At 36.7% G+C, this 13,271-nt stretch overlaps 2 protein-coding genes across 9 annotated transcripts in view; one reads left to right on the top strand and one right to left on the bottom strand.

The window, feature by feature from the left end:
* The window catches only part of LOC117406906 (sushi repeat-containing protein SRPX-like), a 37,462-nt gene extending 35,779 nt beyond the window's left edge, over positions 1–1,683 (top strand). For all 4 annotated transcript variants that reach the window (XM_059028922.1, XM_034011293.3, XM_034011296.3 and 1 more), the window contains one exon: positions 1,035–1,683. In XM_059028922.1, coding sequence (XP_058884905.1) covers positions 1,035–1,215 — 181 coding nt within the window. In that variant the 3' untranslated portion in view covers positions 1,216–1,683. The remainder of the gene's footprint in view (positions 1–1,034) is intronic.
* Positions 1,684–5,607: 3,924 nt separating this feature from the next.
* LOC117406735 (synaptotagmin-like protein 5) overlaps positions 5,608–13,271 on the bottom strand; it is a 95,646-nt gene continuing 87,982 nt past the window's right edge. For all 5 annotated transcript variants that reach the window (XM_034011013.3, XM_034011015.3, XM_034011014.3 and 2 more), the window contains 4 exons: positions 12,941–13,049; positions 10,243–10,378; positions 9,604–9,812; positions 5,608–7,051 (listed from right to left, as the gene is read on the bottom strand). In XM_034011013.3, coding sequence (XP_033866904.3) covers positions 6,909–7,051; positions 9,604–9,812; positions 10,243–10,378; positions 12,941–13,049 — 597 coding nt within the window. In that variant the 3' untranslated portion in view covers positions 5,608–6,908. The remainder of the gene's footprint in view (positions 7,052–9,603; positions 9,813–10,242; positions 10,379–12,940; positions 13,050–13,271) is intronic.

A 13,271-nucleotide genomic window follows, 5' to 3' on the forward strand; every position in this document is an offset into this window, starting at 1 on the left:
GGAACGCTAATGGCAACCTTCACTTGGAAATGTGACCTACCATACATGGTGGACATATTGTGGTCATGTGACCCTTTTGGCTTCATACTCACTTATTCTATGATTCTCTAGGTTTGATTGTGGTTATTTTTTCATCGACGTGTCTATGTCTCTGGCACATTCTGGCCTTGCATATGTATGTCACATATCAATTTTGCTTTATGTTTACAAATCATTCCCCTTACATCATGCCACCAGGGCTGCTTAGCTTTTGTTAAATAAATACAGTAAATAAAGAGCGTTTCTGTACACATGCATTTCCCTGAAATCTGTCATTCTTGCTGGTAATACGATCAAAGGGTTAAAGAGCTTCATTATATGTAGATCCTGCTCTGATAATACACTTGTTCTGATTGCTTTCTATTTTGTTGTTTTTGTCATTGACGCACATCCATTGCAGAATGGGATGGAAAACATACTTCATTATTCATAATGCTTCTGCCAGCTATCCATCACTTTCCAGCTCAGTAAACACCAGACAGAGGCATTTTAATGACATTGTCTCATCGCACCATCAGGAACAGGAATCTTAAACCTACAGCTGCATGAACATGTAAAACAGCTGACAGAAATGGATGGTGTGCATTAGACTCCCTAATAGAAATGCTTTACTATGATCTTAATTGAGTCACACTGAACCCTGTGATCTTATAATCTGTTGCAGTATACCATGGTAAAAGAATAACAAAGTGTAGCAAAAGAAAAAGCACAGTGAAAGCATATTAGACACCTCAGAACTTCAGAAGCACCAATCAGAAAGCTCAATTGCAGCCCACTAGCACACAGTAGGTGTGTTTGGAACATTTAGATAGAATGTCCAGCTTTCGTACTGACAATAAGAAATATTCAAATCTAGTTTCTCATTGAAAACATATATATAAATGAAAATTATATATAGCTAGCTTATTAGCTTAATGGCAGTTTGCACACAAGGACAATGTTTACATCTTGTCAAATTCCTGCTCTTAGTAACCTGCTTCTTTGTGTCTCTCCAGGTTGTTGCTGCAGATCTCCCATACCAGTTACACCATGGTGTTGATTGACAAGCATGGAATGGACAAAGAGCGCTACGCGTTCCCCGTCACTGCGGCAGAACTCTTCACACTGATCGATACTTTCCCTCTCAGAAAGGAAGAGATGAAAGTGCAGGCAGAGGCTGGACAGACCTGTAATTAATTCAATCGTCCACTGTGCCCCGCAGTGGGATCAAGTCATCTACCTGAATTTACTCAAAGAAGCATGCCTTTTTTTATATAAATATGTACAGAAAGTTATATACTCACGTTTGTCAGTATGCATGATAGGCTTATGCATTTGGGTTTTCTATTATTTAAATGCTGCGACTAATCCATTTCTGTTTTTTTTATAACGTGGGAGAAAATCTCATCATCTATGTAGCCCAGGCAAAATGTTTGTTTTAATATTTATGTTTTGAAATATTTCAGTTTTGTGACTTGTCTGATTTTATACTGTCATTTATATCAATCCAATTGCAAGCGGTTGATTGGGTATTTTCTATTGGTATATCAGTAAATGTGAAACATTAAAATAACCTGCTTTCTTGTATTCCAAGGTAAATGGCATCTTTCTGTGTATACACCATATTTAAAAAGTAAAGTTATGTTTTTTTTCCATCTCAGTAAACCTTTTTTGCTCAGTCCCTCACTATTCTATAAAATAAATCACCAGAAAGTAACAATGGAATTTCATATTCGGGATATAAAGGGTCTATTCAATTGATCTGTACAGTGGATAATTTTAATACCACCACATTTTAAATCCATAAAAACAATCTTGCTTAAGTTTTATATTTGTATATTTGACTTTAAACTGTAGTTTTGGTTGGCATTAAATAATAATGTTCTCACAGTGGTAGCGGTATTCAAATGAAACCCATGGGCCCTCTGGGCTAGATTCTCAAAGCAGTTTACTCCAAATTTTTTTCGGAATGGGGAAAAAAAACCCAATTAAACATCTAAAGTAAATAAAAAAACAACGTAATCCTGCATTCAAGCCCCTGATTTCAAAAGCTGAATTGCGTATTTCTGGTTTAGTAACTTTATTGGGTGTGTTTAGTATTTCAAAGGCAAATTTTAAAGAAAACTGGATGTTTGGGGGTTATATACATCATACACATGGGAGGAGTCATACGCAAAAACACTCTCTATCATATAATAGACGTAGCCTCCCCCCCCACAACTCAACACGACATGACCATCATCACAGTAAAAATAGACATAATGAAGCGTTCTTTCCTTTGTATAAGTTAGTAATCAGCAGATTTGTCAGTCGCATGAAGAGCATACCGTGTGGTTTTCACTAACTCTACTGTGCAGAATAAATAATTTTTTTCTATGGGTAAATATCGGGACTTTCTTACTATGCATCGGGACGCGGGACATTTGCTAGGAAATCGGTACTGTCCTGACCATATAGGGACTGCTGGCATGTATGCATTCTGAGTGGAGTTGGACTACACAGTGAGTTTGAACAGGCTAACCTGATGATTCTGACAGCTTCACTGACCAGTGACTCATGAACATGTTCATTTAAAACTTAAACTAATTTTAATATATATATATATATATATATATATATATATATATATATATATATATACACACACAGTATATATATATATAATTTATATTTTACATTTCCTGTTGGCTTGGATAAACGCCAAAGCTCTGGCTGGGCCTGCACAGTACAATATTCTTAATGATCAGTTCCTTTAGTCTAACAAAAACTGACAAACCACTGTTTCACTGTTTTGAAGTTTCCTTTTTTTTTCTTTTAAGAAATGCAGCCTTGTTTGTCCAAGTTATCTTTCAAAAGTATTCTTGTATATTGCAAGAAGCCACACAATAATGTATAAAACATTTAAAACGCTTAAAACGTCAATCGACTTTGGACCTAAAAAAAAAATCAATGATGAAAGTAGCATTTCTAAAGCATCTTTTTAAAATGAATTTCTTACTAGAAGAAAGTATTAAAACAGAGACTGGAATTATGGACTGAAAATCAACACAGGGTTATGGGATCCTAATAATTACCTTATCACTTACCCTCAGATTCCATTTTAATTACAATGTCTTTACAGCAGCTTTTAAAAAAGCACTCTCTGTGATAACTGTGCAATTATTCAATGTCCAAACCCATCTTTTTCACAGTTGCTGTTTATTTTTTTATTTTGACTTAAGTCTTAATGAGGATAGTAGCCATAATTAAAATGTAATCTTTGAATTGAGTCTCAGTCTGAATAATGTCAAGGAACATAATACGTAATGGCAGCCAATCTGAGCTGTGAGTCACGCCGCCAATGTAACTGGGCAGATGCTGGGCGCAAACCAGTGATCACGCACACAGCAAACAAGCACCTTAACCACTATTCAAAATGCATTCAGAGTCAGAATCCGTATCAGCAGTGCATCACACAACACGGCCCGTTACAAAAGCATATTAATGTAAACACAACTTCTTTAAAGCGTGCAGCTATGACAGTAAGATCGACAGTGACAGTCACAACGAATTGAACATCATTTATTACAATGCTTCTATCAGTAGCATTTAGCATTACAGATCTCCTCACAATGTACATGCTCATTTACACAACGCACTGGCACATTTTCATTTTCAGAAAGGCTGGTTATACAACATTAAGAAAATCAAACATATACTGTATATTTTACAAACTAAAGACTGACCTTTGGCAAGTGAAAATATATATTTGGTTACATTTTTAAGGTGACAAAGTTTCAGTGTTAGGGTTTTTAGGAGTAAAAATGACAATAAACTTTTAACCCTCTCTAAAAAAGTGTTTCATCAACTACAAACTTAAAAAAACAGTCCTTAACCAAACATTGCTTAAAATAGACGGGTGAATAATCTATTACTAACACTTGATATCTGATGTCATTTTAGATAATCTAATATTTCTATTAGGTTATCTAATATTTACTCTAATAACATGCTAATACTAGCTTTTAAAATTCCTGACATCATCCATAACATTACCCTTAGAAAAGTTTAGCACGCTATTTTTGCAGTTTACCATACTTTTTTTTCCACAGTTCTACTATGCATTTACCATACTTTACCATACCTCACTATTCATTACAACGCGTACCTATACTTCACCATGCTTCCACTATGCTTTATTAAACTTTGCTAAGCTTTTACCATGGTAAACTTTTAAAGATACTATGGTAAACTTTTAAAGATACTGTACACACAATGTAGAATGTACAGTAGCTTACAGTAGCGGTTGTCAAACTGCTACTGTATGTTTGACAAATCATCAAATGATTTAAAACAGAATTGATGCATACTTCTTAAAATGCAGATACAACATTACAGTAATTAACAGTTGCACTATATATATATATATATATATATATATATATATATATATATATATATATATATATTTAATGACAAAAGTGATCTTTTTACCAGGTTTATCCCATAAAACACTGACAGGTCAATGAAAAGGGCTCTAATTACTGTTTAACATGTTTTTAATTCGTCGCCTCCAAAACACACAATTAGACTCCTGCAACAAAGTTCTTGTTAATAACCCTAACAAACACTTGTTTAGGCCACTGTTATGCAGCGATCTGGCGGTGGTTGTCATGGGATACAAACAAAGAGCTCATATTCCAACAAATAGCATGCAACACATAACATAACGTATGTACTATAGACAAATTCCACTCCAATTTGGTACATTTGGTGCATATGTTGTTTTACATTAATCTGCAAACAGTGCTTTTTCTAATTTAAAATGAATGAGGTTTGCTGCTGCAAGATGAACACAACAGCTTTAAAATGATATTCCTTTTATTTTAAAATAATATAAAAACACACACAAAAAAAGGTCAAATGAATTATGTGGGATCATTTTCCCCGCCAGGCAACAGCACAGTATGACTGCAACATGAAAGAGGTTAAATGCTGCAGCTTTTACCACCACTATGGCACTAACATTAGTAACACTGGTCTAGAACCATTAATAGGAACTTTACAATACAATCTATCTACAGTAGTAATAAGTAAACATTCCACATAGGAAAAATACATGTACAAACTGAAGACATGGCTGCATCCTGCACATGGCTTTATATTATGCTATGTGCCACTCACAGGGACCCGAAAGAAACGAAACCTGCAGAAACTAAATCCATTTATCCACTCAATCACGGGTAAAACTTTGTAAAGCAGATACACATTGTGTTTTGTGCGTTCCTCAGTGTTTTTAAACACTTGTCTGTGTAATGGGCAGGGTTGTGTGATGCGCTGCCGTTACGGATTCTGTCCCAGCTCTTCTGCATTGTGGTGAAGACTCTCGCTTGCGGTGTGCGGGGGTCGTCGGTTCGGACCCAGCCTCCACCCTGTTACTCAGCTTGACTTAGGGTTTGACTAGATCAACCTTTACACCTGCTTGTATAAGCCACAGCTGAATTTGTCTGAGCATTTTACAACATACCAGGGAATCCAGGTGAATAGCATTATCAAATTATTTTAAAGGTAATCTGGACCAAAAATAAAATACAAAAATAAATAGACAGCTGCAAAAAAAAATCTGATTTGAGGTCACACAAGTCCTGATACAGTAAATAAACATATACACAGATTGTGAAAAGAGGCCACTGAGATTTGATATCTAACAAACTCAACAAACTCAGCGACTCCATCATTCACTTTTACTTCGCTTCTTCACTAATATCTTGTCAGGTAACAACTTTTAAAATCCTCTGAGACATTTTGTATTTCTTGGCATTTCTTTTCATCCCATAAGACAAAGTAATTGCAACATGTCTGGAACAGTCCAATGTATCCACAGTGAAATAAAGCTGCTGTCACTTCTTAAAGGGAATCAGGGTACAGATCAATACTAAATCCTAGAGTCACAGTCATATTGGCTTGTCTATGAAATATATGTCTTTATTAAAAAAATAAAACAAGATGCTTTGGAAGGTATATTTGTATCGTGTTGTGCCTATTGAATATTTCAGTGTATATACCGTAATGGAAAGGCAGAAGACCAAAAATGAACCGTGAAATAATAATCCAATCTGGCGACTGTTTAAGTATACTTGTGTTATGTTCTCTATAGGATTTGTAACTATGATGTACAGTATATAATATGGTGTCTATAAGAATGCAGCATTTCCTTGCTGATAGAATTAAGTTACTGCTTGTGAATCCAGTATGTGATTTGCATTAGATTACAGTTGTCAAGTTTATGTGAATATAGATTTTTGAGTGAGAATTCAAAAAGTGCTTTTTTTTGGGTGGGGGGTGGGGGGTGGGGGTGGGGGTTGGCCTATAAAGTCATCTTCTGCTGCTTTACTGTAAAGTTGGTGCTGGAGTTGTGCACCTCATAAAAATGTGCTATGTTCAATTGATTTGGCAATTGTACAGTATGCTACAGTTTACTGTAAACCCACCTGTCCAAATGTTTCATTATCATTCTGTTCAACAACTAACAATAACCTGAGCAGCAATCAATGCACTGTAAACCTTTCATTCCATATCACACCCTGTTAAATGACATGTTTACTTAGTAATCAGTGCATAGTCACATTAGGCAACAGAACAGTGTTGCAGATGCATCTGTGCTTATTGTGTCTTACCAGTACACACTGGTGATGGGGTTTATATAACAGGGTTTATAAAGATATATAGTGTATGGTACATAATCCCAAACAGTACATTGATGGATATGTCCGCAATATATAGAGTTCGGATGAACGCAGTAACAAACTACCAGAGACAAACACACACAGGATCTTCTCAAAGATGGGCTTGTATAGTATTGCAAGAAACTCTGGAAATGAAAAGGAATGGGTTGAAGTCTGCGAGTGTTTTCAAAGCTTGCGTTTCCCCATGCTCGATCTTAACATCAGTGTGCTCTCCACGGAGGCTTCGGGCTGGTCAAGCATGCGTTGCCATAGACGCTGCTCCTCCCCTTGAGAGTCCATCCAATCCACTTCATTCCCGTAGCTCAACCCTGTCAAGCAGATAACAATTGCCTTAAGCAATACAAATGACTGTTTTCATTACTGTAGATAGCTTTCTGAAAATGAGGAAGGAGGGACTGTATTAACAATCAACACAGCTGATGCTTGAGTTACCCAGATTCCTGCCATGTTCCTACGCAGAGGTAAAACTCTGCACACCCCTATTCCATTCCACAACACTAACTGAAGCGGATGACCAGCAGTTCATTTTTGTGGTCTTCTTTGGTCTTTTTAGCTTGTTGGAAGCTTAATCTTTCACTGTTGTGAAGTTTTCAATCACAAATCCACAAATGGTAGAATACTAGTGTAATATTATATAAGATCTAGTATTTTTTAATCAGTTTAGTATTTTAATACGCTTTTAATAATCATTTTCTGCTGAGAACTGAACTTTGTATGCATGTATTGCGCTGAGAACTTTCTATGACTGACTGTACTCAAGAGAGGCTGGCATCTTTTCAAGGTAATGTTATGGTACATTGAATGTAGGGGTGCAACGATAATCGGTAGCCTATCGGTGTGGCACCGATATAAGGGAAAAAAACACAATCGGCTATCGGCAGTACACTGATATTCATGCTTGAATTTCTTCCAGCACAGAATTGAATGTTTGGTCAGGTGCGCTTACTAATGACACAATAACACTAAGACACTCATTTTCCCAGTGCTGTGTAGCGTGCGACCAAAATGCAGTAAATACATCTCAAAATAGTGGTGTCTGGATTTTTTGAAGACAACAATAGGATAGTGAGTTGTGTGCAGAACAGACTTGATGCTAAATTAAATCCAACTATGAACTGCAAGTAGACTATTATTCTGATGCTTAAAAAAAATAAAAAATAATAATAGGTTGAATCCTAAATAACATTGATAGTTCAAGTTATTATTATTATTATTATTATTATTATTATTATTATTATTATTGTCTCTGCTCCGTCTCTCTCTCTTTCGCAGCTTGGCATCACCTCAGGTCCTCCTCCATAGCTCACTTGATCAAATCCTTGAACGTAAACAGTTTAGCTGAAAACCACTTTTTTAAAATCAAGACTACAGCAGCAACGACAACAACCTCCCTAACTTCCAAGGAGTTGTGGGCTCTCTAAACGTTAAGTGGGAATTACCTTTTGTAATTTTTGTTTATCTTGCTCTGTTTGTTTATCTTAATCTGTATTGGTTGCGGGTGTATTAGGCCGCATTTTGAAGCTGTAGTGTAATTGATTACTGTGCCGTCTTGTTTAGTAACACATTCAAATTTGACTGAATTTTGTAACCGGATATTCGTGACATCGTTTTGTTTTTGATTAAGTGAACAGTTTAAGTTGGGCTGCATTTTTAAGCAGTGTATGCTTAAAATAAGAATTTAACAAAGGTTGTTGTAGTTGACATTGCGTAGGCTAATTTCTTTTTTCTACTGTACAGTATAGGTCGAAGTTACAATCCGCAATGTTTGACAGCAAGTGGCTATAAAAAAAATGTTATATTTTTTTCTACAGAAGTGTTTTTACTAGTACAAATGCAAAGTGCTATTTTTGTGTGACTATGTTGTAAAACTAATTTATAAATTGCTGTCAAGCACACAATATGATACTACGTTATTCTTTGTATTCATTTTCTGAAGTAAACAATACTGTTCGTTTTTGTCATAAATACAACAAGTAAACTATATCTGTTAATTGTTTAACATTTATAATTATAAAACAGTTTAAATACAGGCCCTATATCTTGTTCTAGTAGTTTACCAGCACTGTCTATTTATTATCAGTATCCTATCGGTATCGGCCGATATGGGTAGTTAACCATCGGCTATTGGTATCGGCCAAGAAAATCTTATGGGAATGTAAATCAGGAGACATAATTGATAGGTCAGCGCAACCCGCTGGTGTCTGTTGCTTCTTCTCAGCCAATATAGTGCCTGAGGATGAAACAAGTTACGAAAAGAGTTAAGGGAATACAAGGTGAATTAGCGAGCATGAAGTGAACTCGGCTACCCACGGTAAACATCAGAACAGAGAGAGAGACCCCAGCCGTCCGACTTCCCAAGGAGAATATGTAATATCTATTCTCTTTGACTCTTATGGCTTAATATAGTGTTGCTATTGTATTAGAAGTTACGTAGTACAACTTTTGTTGTTGACTACGATTGCGTTGGTGTCTGATTATTTCTCATACCTTCCGGGCATATTGTTAATAAACATTGGTGAGGTTTGAAATCTTACAGTTATTTGTGAAGATAGCTTGAGTGTCTTCCAGTTTGGTGAGAAACTGTGCTTCTCACAGGCAGCACATTTTCATTATGAATATCTCCCAACAGCTGGGAATGCCATGCTGTTGAATGGGAATTGCCAAAGGGGATATTTCTATTATGTTTGTTTTGCAGTGTTTAGTTGCTTCCATTTTTACAGGGTTTTATGTGGTGTTCTGTTTGCCTTGCTTGTGATACACCAAACAGTGTGGCAGGGTCTTGCCTTACTGTACACAAGGCAATGCTTGCACGTCAAATTTATAAATCCTGTATAAACTTCATGTATATTAATATACTGACCAGTGCCGATGTTGAGCCGCACTCCCCCCAGGAAGACGTTACTGGAGAGGGACTCCTTGTCCCAGATGGTCAGCTCCAGGCACACGTTGTTCAGGTCGTTGGGCTGCAGGCCGCTGTAGGTGAAGGTGTGGTTCCAGCTGGGGTTCACGCTCTTCTTGACCACAGGAGTTTTGTGCTTTGATGATTTGCTGGTGTCTGGCAGCATGTAGCTGGTTTCATAAAACAAATACATTATTTATACTACTACTACGACTACTACTAATAATAATAACAACATAAAGAACAAAGTCCGATTTTTGTATTTAAAAGTGGCAATGAACACACTAGGGTTGTATTACTAGTTTGCATGCATTAAGAACCACTTTAAATCCTTTCTGAATTCCTTTAATTATTCTTGCCTTGTGTGATAATGGCAGATTCTTACACAAATTCGACACATACCGTTCAGAAAGCATGTATAATGTTTTGTAAACATATCTGCCCTAAAATGCACTGTTCTGTTAAAAACATAAAAAAAAAAAAAACTTTCAGTAATAATGAAACACTTGCTGGAATGTATTTGCTAATGTTCTGAGTTTCAGTTCAATGAGTCGTATCATTAAACTGAAAGGTGTCCATGTTTAAAAGTGACAGACTTACCCTTTCACAAACGCGTCAGACGTTCCTCCGGATTTCACAGCAGTGAGGTTTTTGGCTTCCTTAATCTGCACCTCCACCACGCCACCTGTCGGCAGCTGGGTGTTTCCTTTCTTTCCTTTCAAGAAACTTTTTTTAGCTGCAGGAAGAGAAAAAAAGGATGACAACTTCCAAAAGATCCAAAAAATATCTGATTTTGCCACTGCAGGCCCATCTCGGTTTTGCCAGATGTGGTTTGTTGAAGGCAGTGTGTTGAGGGGACTGCTGCACCTGTATTGCACAGGAGGTAGCAGACACTCATTGAGTCCCTGCCCATAGGCACAGGCCTGTGCCGAGCAACGAGTACAAATTAATATTCATAACGAGTATGTCAATTTTTCTAATACACAAGTAGTTTTGCTATTTAAAAAACAAACAAACAAAAAAAAAATCTATGTAAGAAAATGCATTGAATCGGCTCCTGGTCAGTGTAAGACGACTGAGTTTTAATCCTAATAAAGCTAAGAAATTGTTTTAGTTTCTTTCTGTTTTCTTACGGTGACTTTTATTGTTTTTGTTGTTGTTAGACGTGGCGTCTCAAGTGGAATCAACAGCCATTAAGAGTGTCTTGTAAACGCTTTTTTTTGCACACAAAGACCCTACTGTTTTATTACACATTTGATTGAAAATAAAAGATAATCTATCGTCCTGTAAGAGGACTGGGCCTTTTTGAGTGGCATGTGATGTTAAAAAAGCTTTGTTTTTTTACTTGTGTCACGTGTCTTTAAATTGTGTCTTCTTGCTTTAGTTAAACCAAAATAATCTTTGACATTACAAACATATAACCCTTTTCAAGGAGGCTTTTTCATTGGCATATTTATTTGTCAATTTCCTTGTTATTGTATTTGAAATCATGTGTATGATTTAATTTTGTACTAGTAGTTAAGGCTGCCACCTTTAAACGTGTAAATGGCTCAGTTTAGTTTGCTACTGTACACGTTTATAAAATCCATAAACTATTAATAACATTAAGCATCTGAATAGTCTGTATATCACTTATCCTCGATATATTTCTGCTTTTTATCACACTGCGGATTCACCATGCAGCCACCCAAGAGCTACAGTGTCAGAGGACAACGCAGCTCTCGGGCAGCTTACAGGCAAGCCCGCAGGGGCCTGGCCAGACTACAGGGGTCGCTGGTGCGCGGTGAGCCGAGGACACCCTGGCCGACCTAACCCTCCCTCCCCCCGGGCGACGCTCAGCCAATTGAGCACCGCCCCCTGGAAGCTCCCGTCCACGATCGGCTGTGGAATAGCCTGGACTCGAACTCGTGACGTCCAGACTATAGAGCACATCCTGCACTCCACGTGGAGCACCTTTACTGGGTGCGCCACTCGGGAGTCGCAGTGTAAACATTTTAAAATAATAATTTCCGCCTCAATTTGGAAAGGAAACCATATAGGAAAAAAAGAGGCAGAATTCAATTAAGAGTTGTTGTTTCAAATGTCTATAAAAAAAGAATCAATAAAAATATTAAAAAGCTACATTATGTAAATTTAAAGCAGTTTTATTGCCAAAATACATTTATTATTATTATTATTATTATTATTATTATTATTATTATTATTATTAGTTTGCTTGTGTATGTTACCTGCTGATTTGCATAATGTTTGATAAAAGTGAAACTTAACTGGAAGGTGGTCTGTGTTTAAGATCGAATTTATGTTAATTAGCCATGAGGTATTTGGGAATGCTCTGTACACGCTGTGTGCAAATAACCTTTCCTTATGTATCTAATTTATTTTTCTACCATCCTAGAAAAGTGTATTATGTACTGCTTAGTACTACAGTAAACATGAAGTAATGTTTAATGCCACATTTAAAAGTAATGTTTTTATATATACATTGAATATATCATGAAGTAATGTTTAATGCCACATTTAAAAGTAATGTTTTATATATACATTGAATATATCATGAAGTAATGTTTAATGCCACATTTAAAAGTAATGTTTTTATATATACATTGAATAGACCAGTATTTGTCTTGAAAAGTTCTGTGCACTGTTTATAGGGCAACGCAGTGCATTATGCCAAGTCCTTTTTTTCATCACAGATACATCGCATATCACTTTCCTGTAAGTTTCTGGAAAATGTGTGTGTTTGTACATTTTTAAGGTTGCAGATACCTAACATCCCCAGATAACACTCACATAATAAATAGTATGTCTTGCAGATTTGTTGCCTTCTCCGATTGATCACAGCATACTTAGCTGATCTCATCATATTTTACTATGTACTGTACACAAGCACCACCCCATCACAATTACCCGAAAAATAACTAGTACATTGCTAGTAAATAAATAATAAGAAATAAATACATCTTGCATGTTTGTAATTTGCTCTAGTCTCCACTTAAACTGTGTACATTAATCACCACCCCTATAGCAGGGTCATGAATAGATTTGTACAGGACTTCCGGTGTTAGGTACATCACCTGGGTACGAGTATTGGTTTTGGAGTTCGAGTATGATTAATGGGTTCTCTGCATACCCCTAACGTTCTGGTGATGCAGTCATGCTTGGGCTGTAAGCAGCTTCCACTGACCGATGACCAAACAACTGGTTTGCAATTGACTGCTGGAGACAGAGGCTCTCAGCCCAATTCTTGAGACACGCTGGAAAACTATCTCTGAACAGAGAGGGGATAGGAGCTACATACCCTGAAATTGCTCCAGTGGCAGCGTGAGGTTTCTTTCAGGTGGAATATACCACATGGCCACTCTCAGCTCCCCTTTATACTGCAGGACTGCATCTGCCATAGAATCCGCCTGGGAAAAGAAGCAGGAGCTTTTACCACAAAAAGGACCCAGTGCTTTCTATTATGGTATTAAATCAGTGACTGAAGTACAGTTTTACAGTACAACACGTTTTTCAGTGGTACTTTAGCAGCCAGTGGTTGCAATGACAAATTGACAATACATTTACTTAGCTAACAGCAGCCATGAATCCAGTTTATTAGACATACATACAATGAAGATATACTTATCTTT

Source organism: Acipenser ruthenus, chromosome 8 (genome assembly GCF_902713425.1).
Source record: "Acipenser ruthenus chromosome 8, fAciRut3.2 maternal haplotype, whole genome shotgun sequence".
Lineage (NCBI taxonomy): Eukaryota > Metazoa > Chordata > Actinopteri > Acipenseriformes > Acipenseridae > Acipenser > Acipenser ruthenus.